Source organism: Macrotis lagotis, chromosome 2 (assembly GCF_037893015.1).
Source record: "Macrotis lagotis isolate mMagLag1 chromosome 2, bilby.v1.9.chrom.fasta, whole genome shotgun sequence".
In the NCBI taxonomy this organism is placed as follows: Eukaryota; Metazoa; Chordata; class Mammalia; order Peramelemorphia; family Peramelidae; genus Macrotis; species Macrotis lagotis.
In genome coordinates, this window is record NC_133659.1 from 2,457,224 (window position 1) to 2,475,160 (window position 17,937).

Consider the following 17,937-nt stretch of genomic DNA (forward strand, 5'->3'; position numbering starts at 1 on the left):
TGTCAGAGTCAGAATTCGGACCGAGGTCTCCATACTCTTAAGTTCTAACTGAACTTCAAGCTCCTAAGAAATCTAATATATAACATATTCAAATTCAATTCGCTGCGATATTTCTGAATATAATTCCATACTGGAAGAGAAGCAAGAAAGGAGGAGGGGAGAGAGGAGGGAGGGAGAGATGGAAAGAGGAAAAGGGAGGCAAATGGAGGGGAAAAGGAAGGAGGAAACAAAAGAAAGATGGAGAAGAAATGAAGGAAGGAGGGAGAAGAAAGGAGAGAAAGGGGGAAGGAGGGAGGAAGATTGACCCCTTTGTGGAGGATTTCTGGAAGAAGGCAAAGATGAACAAGTAGCAAAAACTACTCTATTTCTATGCATGAAATCATAAGTGACTACTGCTCCAGGGCTCAGATTCAAGGTCTTTATTAAAATCGCTGTGAATTTATTTTATTATGATGCTTCGGTTTTAAGTGTGCTCTTCTCAACCTTGATGCAAGTGTGGCCTTGGCCAAATTCCTTTAGTATGATTGGGCTGCAGGCTTCATGTCAAGTCTGTTGCCTCCCTCTTTTCCTCTCCCACCTGCGTCACCAGGCCACATAACAATATCCTAATCTTCAGCCTTTGTGATGTCAGCTGCCCTGCATGGACCCATTTCAGGCCATTTCACCTGCTGCCACCAGCCCTGGCATTTCAGATTTGTGGCACGAAGCTGACCACATTATTGAAACATGTGACTTAAGGATTACACTATGACCTCCTGTGATTTTGGTCCTACATTGCTGCCTTTTAAGTAGCAATGAGTAAATCTTCTAAGTTATGTCGTAAGTCTTCTTGTCCAAGAAGCAACATATTCTGCAATCTCATCGAGCGGATAGTGAAGAGACCCTCCCTGCAGTTCCTGGGCCAGTGGGGCTATCACTGCTATGAACCCAGGATTTACAGGACTCTGGCAAAAATTCTGAGGTATGTCGACTTGGACGGGTTTGATGTGCTACTCACAGATTATATCACCTTTGTGGAGAAGTCAGGATATCGTTTCGAGCTGAATTTTAATCTTGAATTTACTGAAATATGTGTGAATACTATTCTGTATTGGGTCTTCGCAAGAAAAGGTAATCCCGACTTTGTGGAGCTGCTTCTGAAGAAGACCAAGGACTATGTTCAAGACAGAAGCTGCAATCTGGCCCTCATCTGGAGGTAACCAATCACCTACTCATTATTGATAAGGAATGATTCCTCCCCATAAAATGCAAACTCTTTCACTGTTGAGATCTAGAAGCATCTGAGAAGGGAGGCTTCAGCTCTTCCCATGCAAACTCTTTTCATCAAAAGGCCACAGGTTCTATTCCATAGCAATCAAGTAATCAATCAAAAAAGCAGATACTGAGTGTCTACCTTGGGTCAGTTCCTGACCTAGATGCCAGGGATGCAAAGACAAAAACAAAAGTCTCTGCCCTCAAAGAGCTTCTGTTCTGTTGGGTGGAGACAACATGTATGTGCACCCATGATGGTAAACAAAATAAATGGAAGGTGATGGGTTGTGGGGGAGCAGACACCAGGAGTGGAAGAAATCAGGGAAGGCATCCTTTAGGAGGAAGATTTCTAAGCTGTAGACAGGTATGCAATCCAATTGCAATCCAATGCAAGACCTCTGAAACGTGTTTATCGAGACACAAAGTTGTGGTTTTCTTGGGGCTGATGAGCTCAGTTGGGGATATAAGATACTTTCTGTATATGCATATTCACATATTTATTTTTCAAAAGATTTAAAATATGAAAAATTGTGCCTAGGATGTACAATATTATTTTTTTCCTTACCACAATTTTGTTCAATTTTTATATCAACATGGACCTTTTGTGTGTGTGCGATGGGTAAGCGGTTACCTTTGCCAAGATTAATATTCATCAGTTTACTAGCCCAAGTGTAAGGACATTTTACAAAGAAGAGAATGGAAGTTTGTCAGGGGGAAATATTTTGCTTATAGTAATCTTCAAGGTTTTGACAGATCAGATGACATGTAGGTAATGTTATCAATGTTAGCCTGTCATGCTAAGGTATGGTTTTTAAAGCTAATGTGGAAGTCACTATTAGAAGACACTCTAAGTTAAAGATATTGAAGCCAAGCAAAAACGTGAGTTTAAAGGATTCTTAAAAGTTTTGTTTGTACCAAACAAATGATAATCTTCAGATTTGAAAAAAACACATTATGGTAAACCAAAATTTGCTTACCTTGTACAGACAACTAATTTTCTCAGGATTTCTGTGAGTACACCAGTGAGAGGAGCAGAGTTTAATGAGCTGTACCCCTTGTGCCTGTAACCCTGAAGCATGCTCAGGCCTCTGCCACCTGGGGTCTGCACAGGAAGTCCTGGCGATTCCCTTCTCTGGCCCCTTTGACTTTGGATGTGACTGTGGCTACCACAGAGAAGGATTTGAGGTGAAAGTCTCAAGTGGAACAATTCTGCAGGAAGCCCCACTGGCCAAGTGGAGAGAGCCTTCAGCTGGACCCCAGTTGCTCTCCTTCCTGGTACATCTTCTCAGGCTAGGACATTTCCCTGACCGGCCCCTTCTTCATTTTCCAAGATGTTATTCCCCTCCTTCTTTGTATTAATTATTCTCTGTTTTTTGTATTTCCCCACCTGTGTACATGTAACTGGGCAGCGAGGTGGTAGTGACAGAGTACTGGGTATACAATCAGGAAGACCTGAGTTCAAATCCAGTCTCAGAAACATACTAGCTTGTGACCTTGGGTAGTTTGTCTTAGTTTCCCCAACTGTAAAGTGAGCTGGAGAACAAGAAAGAAATGGTAAACCCCTCCAGCACCTCTGCCAAGAAAACCCCAAATGGGGTCAGAGAGAGTTGGACATAACTGAAAATGATTGAGCAATTTCCCTTCAGGAGGCTGTAAGTGCTAGAATGGGGCAAGCCCACAATGGCCATTTATTAAATGCTTGTTGAATTAATGATCAGAAATCCACTTAATTCATGATGCTGTGTTGAGGGAATAGCAAATGCACTAATAAAGCTGCATCACAGAGAAGGTGAGACAAAGTTAGGAGAAAGCAAGGTGGTTAAAGGTTTTGACTGTCAGAGAGGACCCAAATTTTTTCTGGAAGAAAAAGGAAGTCAAAGGGGTTTCTTGAGAAGGGAAGAGATTTAGTCAAGCCTGTGCTTGAGAAATGTCAGTTTGGCAGTTTATGTGGAAGATGGGAGGGAAACTATGAGTTTTGAGGCAAGCAGACTATGTTGGAAGTTACTGCCTTAATACAGGCAAAGGGTGACAAAGACCTCTATGAGGATGGGACCTATGTAGAGAGAAGGGGAGATGTTAGAGACATGCCATGTGGGCAAAATCAACAAGCCATGGCAGTCATTAGCTCTGTGGTGTCAGAGAAATGAGAAATTGAGAAAGACCCCAAAGCTTCACAGCAGGCATGAGGAGAAGGATGGGGCTGCCTTCATTGGAAGCAGAAAAGTTGAAGAGGGCCCATTTTGGGAGAAATATCAGGGATTCTTTTGAGTAAAGATGTCTATGGATTGTATAATATAAGGTGTCCAAAATTAGATCTGGGAGAGATGATCATAGTTGAGATCACCCAAAGAGTATAGAGAAGAGTCAGTGGCTGGTTCAAGACTAACATTCAGGAGAAAGACAAAGCTTGCATCCACAGATTTAAGATTATCTTCACAGAAGGATAGCTGGTTACCTGAGAAATGGTTCTATGGCCAAGAGGAAGCTTAAAGAGAACAGAGTCTGGGAAGACTGTACATAAGTGGTTAAAAAGACCTATGAATAGTTGCAAAAATCCTAAATAAAAATCTTAGCAAAACGATTACAACAAGTCATCACTAGGATAATACATTATGATCAAGTAGGATTTATTCCAGGAATGCAGGGTTGGTTCAATATTAGGAAAACTGTTAGTATACTCAATTATATCAACAACAAAGCTATCAGAAATCATATGATCATATCAACAGATGCTGAAAAAGCTTTTGACAAAATACAGCATCCATTCCTATTAAAAACACTAGAGAGTGTAGGAATAAATGGACTGTTCCTTAAAATAATTAGCAGTATCTATCTGAAACCATCAACAAGCATTATATTCAATGGGGAGAGGCTAGAGGCCTTCCCAATAAGATCAGGGGTGAAACAAGGGTGCTTGTTTCACTACTATTCAATATTGTATTAGAAATGTTAGCATCAGCAATTAGAGAAGAAAAGGAAATTAAAGGAATTAGAATTGGGAAGGAAGAGACAAAACTCTCACTCTTTGCAGATGACATGATGGTCTACCTAGAGAATCCCAAGAAATCATCTAAAAAACTACTGGAAACAATTAGCAATTTTAGCAAAGTTGCAGGTTATAAAATAAACCCTCATAAATCCTCAACTTTTCTATATGTGTCTAGCAAGAAACAGCAGGAAGAGCTAGAAGAGAAATCCCATTCAAAGTAACCTCAGACAATATAAAGTATTTGGGAGTCTATTTGCCAAAACAGACTCAGAATCTTTTTGAAAACAATTATAAAACACTTCTCACACAAATTAAATCAGATTTAAATAACTGGGCAAATATCAACTGCTCATGGATAGGTAGAGCTAATATAATAAAAATGACAATTCTACCAAAACTAAACTATCTGTTTAGTGCCCTACCAATCAAAATTCCAAAAAATTACTTTAATGAGTTAGAAAAAATTGTAAGTAAATTCATATGGAGAAATAAAAAGTCAAAAATTGCCAGGAGCGTAATGAAAAAAGTGCAAAAGGTGGCTTAGCCCTACCCAATCTAAAATTATATTATAAAGCATCAGTCATCAAAACTGTTTGGTATTGGCTAAGAAATAGAGTGGTGGACCAGTGGAAGAGACTAGGTGTAAAAGCAGGAGAGGATTATAGTAATCTGCTGTTTGATAAACCCAAAGAGTCTGGCCATTGGGATAAAAACTCCCTCTTTGATAAAAACTGCTGGGATAATTGGAAGTTAGTATGGAAGAAACTTAGATTAGACCAACACCTCACACCCTTTACCAAGATAAGATCCAAATGCTTACAGGACATAGACATAAAAAAACAATACTATAAGCAAATTAGAAGATCAAGGACTAGTCTACCTGTCAAATCTATGGAAAGGAGAACAGTTTATGACTAAGGAAGAGTTGGAGAACATCACCAAAAACCAATTAGATGATTTTAATTACATTAAATTAAAAAGCTTTTGCACAGATAAAACCAATGTAACCAAGATCAAAAGAAATGTAGTAAATTGGGAAACAATCTTTACAACTAATGATTCTGACAAAGGACTCATTTCTAAAATATACAGAGAACTGAGTCATATTTTTAAAACAAAAAGCCATTCCCCAATTGACAAATGGTCAAAGGATATGCAAAGGCAATTTACAGATGAGGAAATCAAAGTAATCTATAGCCATATGAAAAAATGCTCTAAATCATTAATTATTAGAGAAATGAAAATTAAAGCTTCTCTGAGGTACCATCTCACACCTCTCAGACTGGCCAGTATGACCAGGAAGGATAATGATCATTGTTGGAAGGGATGTGGGAAATCTGGGACACTATTACACTGTTGGTGGAGCTGTGAACTCATCCAACCCTTCTGGAGAGCTATTTGGAACTACGCCCAAAGGCCAACAAAAATGAGCATACCCTTTGACCCAGCAATACCACTACTGGGTCATATACCCTGAAGAGATGAGGAAAAAGGGTAAATAAATTACTTGTACAAAAATATTTATAGCAGCCCTGTTTGTGGTGGCAAAGAATTGGAAATCCGGTAAATGTCCTTCAATTGGGGAATGGCTTAGCAAACTGTGGTATATATATGTCATGGAACACTATTGTTCTATTAGAAACCAGGAGGGATGGGATTTCAGGGAAACCTGGAGGGATTTGCATGAACTGATGCTGAGTGGGATGAGCAGAAGCAGAAAAACACTGTACACCCTAACAGCAACATGGGAGTGATGTTCAACCTTGAAGGACTTACTCATTCCATCAGTGCAACAATCGGGAACAATTCTGGGCTGTCTGCAAAGGAGAGTACCATCTGTATCCAGATAAGGAGCTGTGGAATTTGAACAAAGTGCAAGGACTATTCCCTTTAATTTAGAAAAAACAGATATCTTATTGTCTGATCTTGTTACCTCTTAGACTTCTCTTCTCTTTAAGGATATAATTTCTCTCTCATCACACCCAATTTGGATCAAGGTACAACATGGAAACAAAGTAAAGACTGACAGAGTGCTTTCTGTGGGGAGGAAGGGGAGGGAAGCAAGATTGGGGGAAAATTGTAACACTCAATATCTTTAATAAAAATAAATTTAAATTAAATAAATAAATTAATTAAGCATCCAACTAGGGGAAAAAAAGACCTATGAGACAGGTGGGAAGAGAAAAACAAAGACACAGGGAGGAGAAAGCAACCCCAAGGATGGATGCCACATTTCACCCCAACTTTTCTTTTGGCAGATGCAGAAACACAGGTCCAGGTAGGCTATGACATTGCCATAGGGGCTTGAGGGGAGGTGGATCTGGGGTCAAGACCCCAGACTGCATCCTAGGATCTCAGTATTCTTCTGACCATCCAGCTACCTCTTCATCATCATATCACAAGAAACTCAAGTCAACCCTCCAAATTTCCTTCCTGAACAAGGCTGCCTTTCCCCTGAAGCACCATCCAAATTCAGCAAATCCTTGGAGGTTTCTCTTCAGGCAAACTGCCTTGGCTTTACTTCTTTAATCCAAATAAAGAGATTCCATGGATAAGGATAAAAAAGAAAACACCTTCATTCATTGATATGAGATAAAACAATGCAGAGTGGAAAGATAAATGAATTGGGAGTCCTTAGACCTAGTTCAAGTTCTAGCCTAGTCACTTATTAGGCAGGGCATCCCCCAGCTCATAATGGCTCACTCTAAGTGGGGCACACTGTAGCCTGTCTTCATCATCACCCCAAATACCCTGGTGGACAGAGAGTTCCCCTGCAGATGTATCTTCTCTGTTGCTAAGGGAAGAGGTGGCTGGGCTGCCCAGATGAGGCCAGAGGCAGACCTTGAATCTCCAGGTCTTTTTGCCTTTGAGGCTGGCTCTCTTCCTGTTATGCAGAGTGCCCCACTGGGTAGGGCTTTGGTTGGGGAACGACAAGATTTCCTCTCTGTCAGAGGACAGTCTAGCCATCAGAGTCTAGAAGAAATTGTGAACAAATGATTCTGAGAAGACAAAGCTCCCTGGTAGGAGTGAAACTGCTCCCCACTGGAGGGAGCTGAAACCATTATGCTGAATATTTCTTGAACCTACCATAATTGCTTCCATTTTCCCAAAATGACTGGAATCAAATAGCTTCATATTTATTCTTACTAAAGTGAGTCAGTGTCCTCAAATCAAAGATGAGGTCTAGTGAATGGCCAGCGAGGATGCAGAAAGGCCACAAGGCCACCTGGGATCAAGGCCTGCCATGGACACCTATGGAGGGCATGACCAACAGCAAGTCCCTCCCCTCTCAATACTCCTAGGCAAATTTCTCAGGCATTAAAGTACTGGAGAGGAGCTAATGTCTATTGTTGGTTAGAGCTGTAATGATCACTTAGGTAGGTTCAACAGATAGATGGTGGAGAGCATGATAGACAGAGACAGGCCTATAGATATAGATACAGGCAGAGAACTAGTCAGACATAGATAAACATAGGTAGATGTAGAAAAATACACAGAGACATAGATAAAGCCAGATAGAAACAGACACATAACTAGACATAGACAAACACAGGGAGACACAGAGACACAGACAGTTAAAAGGTGGACAGATAAACAGAGATAACTACAGGTAGACAGGACAGATAGACAGGCATGGATAGAAAGACAGACATATAGATATAATTGGACATAGGCAGAGGATAGAAATAGATATGGGCAGAGACATAGATGAACACAGGTGGGTATAAATTGACACATTCAGACTTAGAAAGATGAAATACAGAGAAAGCTAGATAGGTAAGCAGACAGCCAGACAGATCATTCAATTTAGGGAATTAGAAAAAGCCACAGCTGTCCTAATGTCCATTTCATAATAAATTATATACATATTTCATTAAAGGAAAATCAATTCACAATAAATTACAAAGCCCTCTCCCCCTTACCACTCTTTTCTTCTATTAGTTCTAGAACGTGGTTTCCAAACTATGGGTTTTTCAACAGACAACATGGCACTGTTACTAGGAATAGATCTTCTTTACGTATAATGATTTTGACTCTTTTAATCCATACTTTTACATGACTGTTAATTGGTTATGTTCCATTTAGCCTCATCAATTAGTGAAGGAGGAAATATTCCTGAGATATCCTCTATGGCAAGGAAATAGATGCTAAAAATTACTGTAGCAGTGACAACATCAGTAACAATAATATATAGCTTTTAAACATCTACCTTAATACCTTCATTAAAGCAGTATGCTAGGTGCTGGGGCACACAAAGATAAAAGTAAAAAGTCATCTATCCTCAAGGAGCCTGTGTTCTCCATGTACTACTTGGTTCCTATGCAATTTCCCCTCCCTAATTATAGTCCCACTAATCTTCTCCATTGATGCACCCATTCAGCGTGGCCAGACTGGCTTGCCCAAGAACAAGGGTACAAGCCGACAGAAATACCGAAGACTGACCACCGCTCTTCCTCAATTCCCCTCAGGCCTAATGCCGAGAAGGGAATTTCTGAAGCTTCTCAAACCCATGTGTTCTCAATTTCTATTTGCAGAACTTTCACCCCAGTCTACTGTCCAAGCCCACTGAGTGGCATCACACCTTTACTCTATGTGGCTCAGACCAGGCAATCAAACATCTTGAAAATACTCCTCCAATACGGAATCCTGGAGAGAGAGAAAAAGCCTGTCAACATTGTGCTAACAATCCTGCTGTACCCTTCGAGAGTGAGGATTATGGTTGATCATGAATTAGTGGACATCCGGGAAGATGCCAAAACCTGCCTCGTGCTGTGTTCCAGAGTACTCTCTGTCATACCTGTTAGGGAAATTGAGGTGAGTGAAATGGTCTCCTCTTTAAGTGTGCAGAGTTTATACTGGCAGCAAAGAAAACAGGGAGGAGTCAAGAGTAAGGTTTTATCTTCACATTAAGCCAGGAGCAAGTTAATTGTAAGAATATAAATTTAATTAATTCAATGAATAGCAAATAAAAGGATGAAATCTAAGCTGTAAGAACTAGGACTGGATCTCATGTTTTTTAAAGGTGGAAGACAATGTGCAAAACCAAGCTTCTTTCTAAAGTTATTAAGTGGTTGTACATCAGTAAATATTGTAAATTGTACAGCTATGTCCCATAAGTGTTTACAATTTGCAATGAGCAAAACAAAACCAACTGCAATTCCAGGAATCACTGGATGTCTAATCTGAACCAAAGGAATACAAATCAACTCACAGCCTTTCTATTTAGTAACTTTCACTAAGGGGAACTAGAGAGTATTTTTTGATGTGCTATATTGATCTAACTATAGACCATGAGCACCATCACCACTACCTCTGCCCAAAGATCAGATTGCTATGAAAGGGAAATATCTATATGACTATTCATCCCCATATATAACTATATGGAGATAATAGGATCAATTATATAACTATACCCTATAACTTCTCTCCCTAAATTTGATTTGTAATAAATCCCAACTGAATCTAGGAATGTTTACTATTCATTCCTCCATCCACATATGTATTTGTTTTATATATCTGCATTATACATATATATATATATATATATAGTACATAATAGTACATAATGTACATGTGTGTATGTTTCTGTCTACACATTCGTATGTGGCCATGTGTTACATATCTTTCTGTGTGAACATACTGAAGAAATGCACTGATTACAAGATTCACTTGGGATTTACTTATGCCAGATTTGGGGAAAGAAAGTTATGTTTATATTTGGAAAATACAATAGTAACCTAGGATAAACTCATTTTAAGATCCCAAACTACTTTAAAAGACAAGTTCAGAATAAATTATTAAATTAAATATCTCTGTACCCTAGAGATCTAGAAAACATGAAGCTAAAATATTCTTTTGCCCTATTAGTTTCTGTGAACTAAGCTGAATTTGGATAAAGCAAGGCTTATATTAGGAGACTTAGGCAATGTCTGCCATTTTCAACAGACCAACAAGTCTCTGGGCCATATAGTTGTAATCATGTCAAATGGCAGCAATGATCAGCTTGAGGAAACAAGCAGAGCTCCTGGGTGAGTTCCATCTTCAAATTCAATCTACACAAATCACCAAAATGCAGGGAGTCCCACGTTCCTCTGAAGCTGGAGCTCTTCTGAACTCAAAGCAATACATGGGTAGATTCCAGAAGAAAGACATCTTTGTGTCAATATATTTGGTTTTCTTTGGTTTCCTCTGCATTTCTGTACATTTTATTCTTTTGCATTAACAAATATCATTTGGAGAAGGGATTCATAGGCTTCACCAGACTGCCAAAGAGATCCTGACACACAGAAAAGGGTTTAAGATCTCTTGCTCTATGGGCTCGCTCTCTCTCTCTCTCTCTCTCTCTCTCACACACACACACACACACACACACACACACACACATCATAACAGGGGAGCACAGTAGAATAAAGGGGGCAGAGGACTTGGGAGTCAGGAAGATGGTCAGTTCCCATCCCGTACTCAGACATTTAAGAGTAGGTATGGTCCAGGCAAGTCTTTTCACTGGCCTGAGTCTCAGTGGGTTCATCCATAAAATGAAAGGGTTGGACCACATAGCTCTCCAGGTTCCTTCTAGCATAGATCTCAGAGGGGAAGATAGGAGAGGAAAAACCTCTCCTGCTCTGGGCAGCCCACAAAGACCCTAGAACTCAAACTAGGTTGGAGGGAGGAGCTGCTGATTTGAAGTTCCTTAAACAAATGAAATTCCAAGTCCCTCCCCTCCCCTAGTCCTATATGTATGCATACATATTGATGAATAATGACATCTCAAGACTTTGTGCTGTATAGAATTTGTTGCATTTGATTCTCAGTAAATGTATATGACTTTGATGCTCTGACCATCTCAACTCATTCCATTTTAGATTTGAGCTATAGACCTAATTTAAGGTAAGGTAAGGTATATACAAGCTATATACCTAATTTAAGTTAAAAGAAGAGAAAGGAAGAGAAAGAAAACTTTTGGATAGTGAACATTCTGGCCTTTCTTAATGATTACATAAATTTATTTGGTTTTATATCCATATAATATGGCCCTTTAAATTGACACTCAGAACAGTCAGCATCTAATCAAATTTCTTTATTGAGCATCCCTAACAAATTCATGACATCTTTTTTTTGTTTTTTTTTTAGGTTTTTTTGCAAGGCAAATGGGGCTAAGTGGCTTGCCCAAGGCCACACAGCTAGGTAATTATTAAGTGTCTGAGACCGGATTTGAACCCAGGTACTCCTGACTCCAAGGCCGGTGCTTTATCTACTATGCCACCTAGCCGCCCCCATGACATCTTTTTAAAAGCTGTGGTTTCTCTGATTTGGGGTTCTGGAATTATAATTAATTCTCTTGCTGTGTGATCTAGAATAAACTCTCTTAATTTCTGGTGCCTTTGGTTTTTCATCTACAGAATTGGAATTTAAAATGCCTGCCTTCAACTCAGATTTAAATAAAAGAAAGGAAAGTATTTTGAGAAAGTTAATCTTGAGTGAAATAGAAGCTGATATTTTTACTTCATTTGAACCAGAATTATGAATATATCAATAGTTCTGACCCAACTATATTGTGTGATAAAGAATAATCTGAACGTTTTAAAAAAGTAAACATTTTATTTCTCTCTTCTTAGGCACAGTTGAGCTTGGGCAGGCGGCCGATTGTTTCCAATTGGTTAGATTACATTCCTTCAACAAGATACAAAGACCCATGTGAACTCTTACATCTTTGTAGACTGGCGATCAGAGCTCAGCTCCTAGTCAACAACATGCTCCCCAACGGGATATTTTCACTTCTAATTCCTGTGCGTCTACAGAACTACTTGAATTTAGAAAGCTAATACACTTCTTTATCCCTAATTCCTCAAGGCTGATCACCCTTTGTATGGTTCAGAAGTCAATAAACCTACTCCATTAACTTCATATTTTACTTCAATGAATATTTCATTTGACAATTTATGTATTTCCTCGTTAGTGTTTTGAACATAGAAGGCACTCAATAAATGGCTGCTGAATGAATGAAATGATGGGGTGTCAATGTCAGATATTTTTGTTGTGTTGTATCATGAGAAAAACATGGACTCCAAGTCAAAGGATCTGAGCCCAAATTCCTCTTTGATGTTTGTTCCTGTGGGTGTCATTTATGCTGAGTGCCTGCCCTTCACAGAGACTCTTTGGTCCACACCAACTCTAGAGCTAGGGCAATAAAAAGGGTAAGACCCCCGACTTTAAAGGTGCATGTCTGTCTGTCGGTCTCTCGTTCCTAGTCAATAAACATTAAGGGTCTATGTTGGGCACTATGCTAATGGGAATTTTAAAAGGCCAAAGATGGTCCCTGCCTTCCAGAAGCTCACAATTGAATGAGGGGAAATATAAGCAAACAAAAACATGCAAATGAACTAGAGACAGAAATAGTTTAAATAAATGAGGGAAGGCACCAGAATTAAACGGGTTGGGAAAGGCTTTCTGTAGAAAATAGGGTTTTAGCTGAGATTTGAAGGAAGCCAGGGAGTCAGTAGTCAGAGCAGAGGAGAGAGAAGGTGCCAGACCTGGGGGAAGGCAGGAGAGAATGCCAGAAGATGAGATAGAGAGGCTTGTAAACAGAACAGCCAAAAAGCCAGGTCATTAGATTGAAGAGCATTTGTGGGAAGAAGGGTATCAAAAGACTGGAAAGGTAGATTGTCAGAGTATTTTGTTATTGAATCTGGAGGATTTAGTGACCACTAGAGTATATTGAATAGGGAGAGTGACATGACCTAGGAAAATCACTTTAGTGACTGAAAAGAAGAAGGACCCAATGGGGAAGAGATGTGGGACAGGCAGACCCACCACTGTAGCTATTGTAATAATCCAAAAGTGAGGTGATTATGGTCTATATCAGGCAGATGGCAGTGTTAGAGGAGACAAGGAGAAGCAGAGGAGGAAAGATGTTGGAAAGGGAGAATCAACAGGCCTTGGCACCATATTGGTTTTGAGGAACGAGGGGAGAGATAGTAAGGAGTCCAGAATAACCCTGAGGGACAAGGAGGATGGAGTTGCCCTCTGTAGTGACTAGTAAATTTGGAAGGAGAGGGGGCTTCAAAGTTCAGATAATGAGCTACAATTTAATATGTCTATTAACATCCAGTAAGGGAGATGGAGATGTGAGACTGGAGGTCAGCAGAACAGTTGGGGCAGGAGAGGTAGATTTTGAAATTATCTACATAGAGTAAATGGAGCTGATAGAGAAGTTGTATTGAGAGAATAAAGAAGAGGACCCAGGATAGAACTCTGGGAGGCATCAATGATCAAAGAGCATGATCTAGAGGAGGATCAAGCAAAGGAGACTTGAGAAGGTAGGGTCAGAGAGGTCACTGGAGTGCCTTGAAAACCTAGAGAGAAGAAAGCATAATGGAGGAGACTGGGATTGACAGTGATCAAGGCTGCAGAGAGGCAGAATGAGGTCTGAGAAAACACCACAGACTTTGGCAACAAAGAGATCCTTGGTAATCTGGGGGAGAAGAGTCTTGATGGGATGATATGACCAGAAGCAAGTATATAAGGTTTACTCTCCTTTTCTGTTGTTTCTCTCTGTGTCTCTGTCTCTGTCTCTGTCTCTGTCTCTCTCTCTCTCTCTCAGAGGTATAGAGGGGTCACATAGTATAGTGGAAGTCCTAGATCTGATTCATACTAGATGAATAACTGATCTTTCACTTTTTCATCTGTAAAATGGGGTTAATACTATTTTCACTACCAAACTTGAAGATAGATTGAAGATACATTTTAAACCTAAAAGTTTAAAACCTTAAATAAATGTGACTTCTTACCCTTATCACTATTAGTTTCTGACAGCACAATCTAAAGATCAATCTGTCCTGAACTTATAAATTACCTTTTTTAAATCATGTTTAATGATAAATTGTGATTTATAAGGAGAATAGCAATACCAATGAGTTCTTATTAAAGTAAAAATAAGGATAGTCAGACTCAGTAGCCTCTAAGCTCCCTCCCAGCTCAAAAGTGATTGATTGGTTTCACAATCCATACCAGAAAAATCAAATGGATGGATGAAGAAGGCCTATTGCCTGGATTATAACTTCTGTTTGGAAGGGCAGCCTATTGAATTGATTCAAATATAATTTTACCGTAGAAGAAGGAAAAAGTTTAAAGAGCCAGAGAGAAAATTTTTTAAAAAACACAACAAAGTTATGTTAAAAGGATAAAACTACTTTTCTCAAAATCACATTGTGGTAGGGGGACCTCACTGAGAGGGGATCATTGAAGTTAGGGAATCTATCTCTTTGTGCCATGAACCCCCATGGGAGAATACAGAAACCTATTGTACCCTTCTCAGAAAACATGTCAAATCCATAAAATGAAATCTCTAGAACTGTCAAGGAAATCCATTATATTGAAGTGCAATTCTCCAAATATTTTAAGTTCATGGACCCTAAGTTAAATTCCCCTGGTAAGGATTTTCTTCATCACCCTCAAAGGGTCATCTAGTTCCACTTGAGAATATCTAGCAATAAAAATGATACTATTAATTATAACTATTCAATAGCACATTAAGGTTCCAGGTCATTTAACATAATGTATTTCATTTGACAATAACGACCCTATGAGATCACTTCTACAGTTTCCTCATCTGTAAAATGGGCTTAATAATAGTCTCTGCTTGAAAAACTTCCTGAAATATCCCATTCCACTCCATTCCAGCTTTCATCATTAGGGAAATTTTCCCTGACATTAATCTAAAATAGGTTTCTTTGCAATTTCTCCTCAAATAGAAGAAATTCAATTTCTCTTCCTTTTAAATACTAACATGTTTCTAATACATTTTCTGATGAATGTAGAAGGAAGGAGAATCTGAATGTAGGCAGAACGTAAGGCATGAAAATCCTAGCCTGGAAAGCATTTCCCATCATATAAGGTCCTCCAGGATCCATTCTCCACTCCCACAATGTCTAGTTGCCCCACGTGATTGAAGTCCTGGATCCCTAGCTGGATTCAAAATGCAGTATTAGATTGGAGGTGGGGGGAGAAGACTACTGATTGACATTCAGAGAATCTACCACTTACCCCCTAAGCATGACTGGGAAGTTCCTTTCAATTGTACCCATTCTATTTCCTATCATTTCCACAAACAGTGCACATCACATATAGACATACCTTGAAGAGGGCCAGTTTGGTTCCAGATTACTGCAAAAAAGAGGGAATCACAACAAGCCAAAGTCACTCAAACTTTTTGGTTTCCAAGTACATATAAAAGTTGTATCTACACTCTATTGTAGTCTGTTAAATGTGCAATAGTATTCTGTCTAAAAATACTAATGTGCACAACTTAGCAAACTAACCATCATCTGAAGCAAGTCATCAAATTTTTGATAGTGGAGAATCTTGTTCCGTGTTGATAGCTGCTATCAGGGTGATGATCACTAACAACTGGGAGGGCTGTGGAAATTTCTTAAAATAAGACCATAATGAAGTTTGCCACATGGATTGCCTTCTTTTCACTTGAGTACTTAAGAGGTCACTGTGATAGGGTTATTATTTTCTCTAATTTCAATATTGAAGCAGTGGGTAGAGTACTGGGCTTGGAGTCAGGAAGATAGCTTCTGGCCTCAGATGTTTACCAATCCTGTTTGTCTCAGTTTCCTCTTCTGTAAAATGAGTGGAGAAGAAAGTGGCAAACCACTTCAGTATACTGGCCAAAAAAACCCCAAAATTGGAGTCACAAAGAGTCTGAAAAAAAATACTGAAAAAAAGAGACTGAAAAATAATTTCAATACTTGTGTCCCAAGAAACAGGGAAGCCGAAGGAGAAGAAAAAATACACATCAATTTACTCTGCCTTCCGGTGCCCTACAAAATTACAATAGCAACATCAAAGATCAATGATCACAGGCTATATTAGAAATAATGAAAAAATGTGGAATATCGTAAGAACCAGTCAGATGTGACAGACAGATGTGACCAGTTGGTAAAATGGTACTCATAGAAGATGATGCAGGGGTGCCACAAATCTACCACTGTCAAATAAACAAACCAAAAGGCACACTCTAAAAAGAGCAATGAAAGCGGCCCCCCACCTTCAGCAGGCCACAGTAGGGAGAGGCCATCTCCATCTGAAGCACGGGATACTTCTGGAACATGGCTGGAGAAGCCCGCCACCTGGTGGACAAGCTGGGCTAAACTAGGCCTTGGTAGGTTTACAGAAACCAGATGTGGATGAAGGGGTCTCATGAAAGCGCTGATGCTAAAATCAATTCCCATTCCCTTATCAGCTCTCCCCAGGCTTCTGGCCCCTCTCCAGTCCCTCTGCTAAGAAGCCTTCCCTGACCATCTCCTCTGACAAGGATCTCTCCTTTACCCCTTATGGTCAGCACTTCATTATTGGCCTCTGCTTCCTGGGACCAATCACAAGCTCTCCCCCAAATACTTCAGTTGAAGAGCTTCCAGTTGGCACCAGTTGCACCCATAGTCAGTAAGGGTCCCCTGCAGTCTCTCTCTGAGAACCGGACTAGCTCAGAGCTCCTGAACCTGCTCTTCCTGCTGTGACTGTCGCCACCTCCAAGGCCTGCCGCTGGTGCTCCCTTCATCTGTCCCAATGGTACAGACCTCTAATGGACCTCTTCAGGGGTCTTAGCGTGGGAAATTGTCTTCCTCTGGAATGCTGTTGGCTCTGCTGCTCCAAGAGTTGATTTGAGGCATTATTTGTTGGTGGGGAGGGAAATATTAGAAGAAACCAGCTGAGTCCTGCCTATACCCCTCCTTCTAGGCTCTATGCACTAGGCCCTAATTCTTTAACGATGGCTGCCCTTTTTATGCATGTAAGTTAATAAACAACTGTATTAACTCCATCCAGATGTTTATGTCAATGAATATTTCATTTGACCATTAGGTATAGCATTCTAAATGAACCCCCTTTTAGCCCATAGAGTTAAATACACATTACCTCAGGTACTTTGACCACACAATAAAATTGACCATAAAATAGATGGCTATTGACTGAATAATATAGACTAGATTATGCTAACTTTATCTTTATCACCCAAAAGAACACTGGCTGGGGGCAGAAGACAGAGATCCAAGTGACCAACTCCATTGCTTAACCATCCTGGGACTTGGTCTCCTCTATAAAATAATGGACTTGGAAAAGACTCTCTGGAAGTTTTTCCTTCTGGATCCTAAATTTCTTGCTGGTAGACAGTGTACTTCCTCATGTCCCAGCCAAGCACCCTATATTTTGTTAACTGGATGGATGTTTGACAAGCACTGACTGTTCTGGGGTACTATTCTCCTCTATCACTAAACCTAACTATTCTCTCCCAGTCACTTCCCAGGGCTTCCCTTCCTTCCGGGATAAGAAGTGAGACAGTTGACTTGAGTTGTTGTTTGTCCTTCATTCCCAAAGAAAATCATGCATGACGTCAGGGAGATGATATCATGAAAAGCACATGAATTGGAAGTGGGGGGGGGGGCGTGCTAAGTGTCTAACCTCACTTTCTCCTCCAGAGTCATCTGGGTCCAGTGGCCAGATATGGATCTGGATGACTGGCCCCCTGGAGGAACAGAATGAGCGGAGTCTCATCAGTTACTAGCTGGGACTCAACTGCCCAACTGTAAATTGATGCCCTGTAAGTACTTGCAAAAGACGTCTTGATATAAAAAGGGATAAGCATAATGATTGCTTTCTGATGTCAATATAAATATGTTCCTGGAGTTGGTTCATAT

General features: G+C 40.0%; 1 protein-coding gene across 2 annotated transcripts; it reads left to right on the forward strand.

Moving 5' to 3' along the window:
* The first annotated feature begins 655 nt into the window (after positions 1–655).
* On the forward strand, positions 656–12,145 carry ASB17 (ankyrin repeat and SOCS box containing 17). Of its 2 annotated transcripts, none has more exons than XM_074221150.1 (3): positions 656–1,195; positions 8,776–9,055; positions 10,187–10,288. In XM_074221150.1, the coding sequence occupies exons 1-3, from the start codon at positions 795–797 to the stop codon at positions 10,271–10,273; spliced, it is 768 nt and encodes a 255-aa protein (XP_074077251.1). In that variant the 5' UTR covers positions 656–794; the 3' UTR covers positions 10,274–10,288. The 2 variants fall into 2 exon arrangements, with proteins under 2 accessions (XP_074077251.1, XP_074077250.1); XM_074221149.1 differs by lacking the exon at positions 10,187–10,288 and adding an exon at positions 11,857–12,145 and having other exon boundaries at positions 657–1,195.
* Positions 12,146–17,937: the final 5,792 nt, after the last annotated feature.

Excerpts from the sequence above, each read along its gene's own strand:
- ASB17 (XM_074221149.1), top strand. The coding sequence starts at position 795 with ATGAGTAAATCTTCTAAGTTATGTCGTAAGTCTTCTTGTCCAAGAAGC. Across the intron at positions 1,196-8,775 it reads AATCTGGCCCTCATCTGGAG|AACTTTCACCCCAGTCTACT; the intron begins GTAACCAATCAC and ends TTCTATTTGCAG. Across the intron at positions 9,056-11,856 it reads TACCTGTTAGGGAAATTGAG|GCACAGTTGAGCTTGGGCAG; the intron begins GTGAGTGAAATG and ends CTCTCTTCTTAG.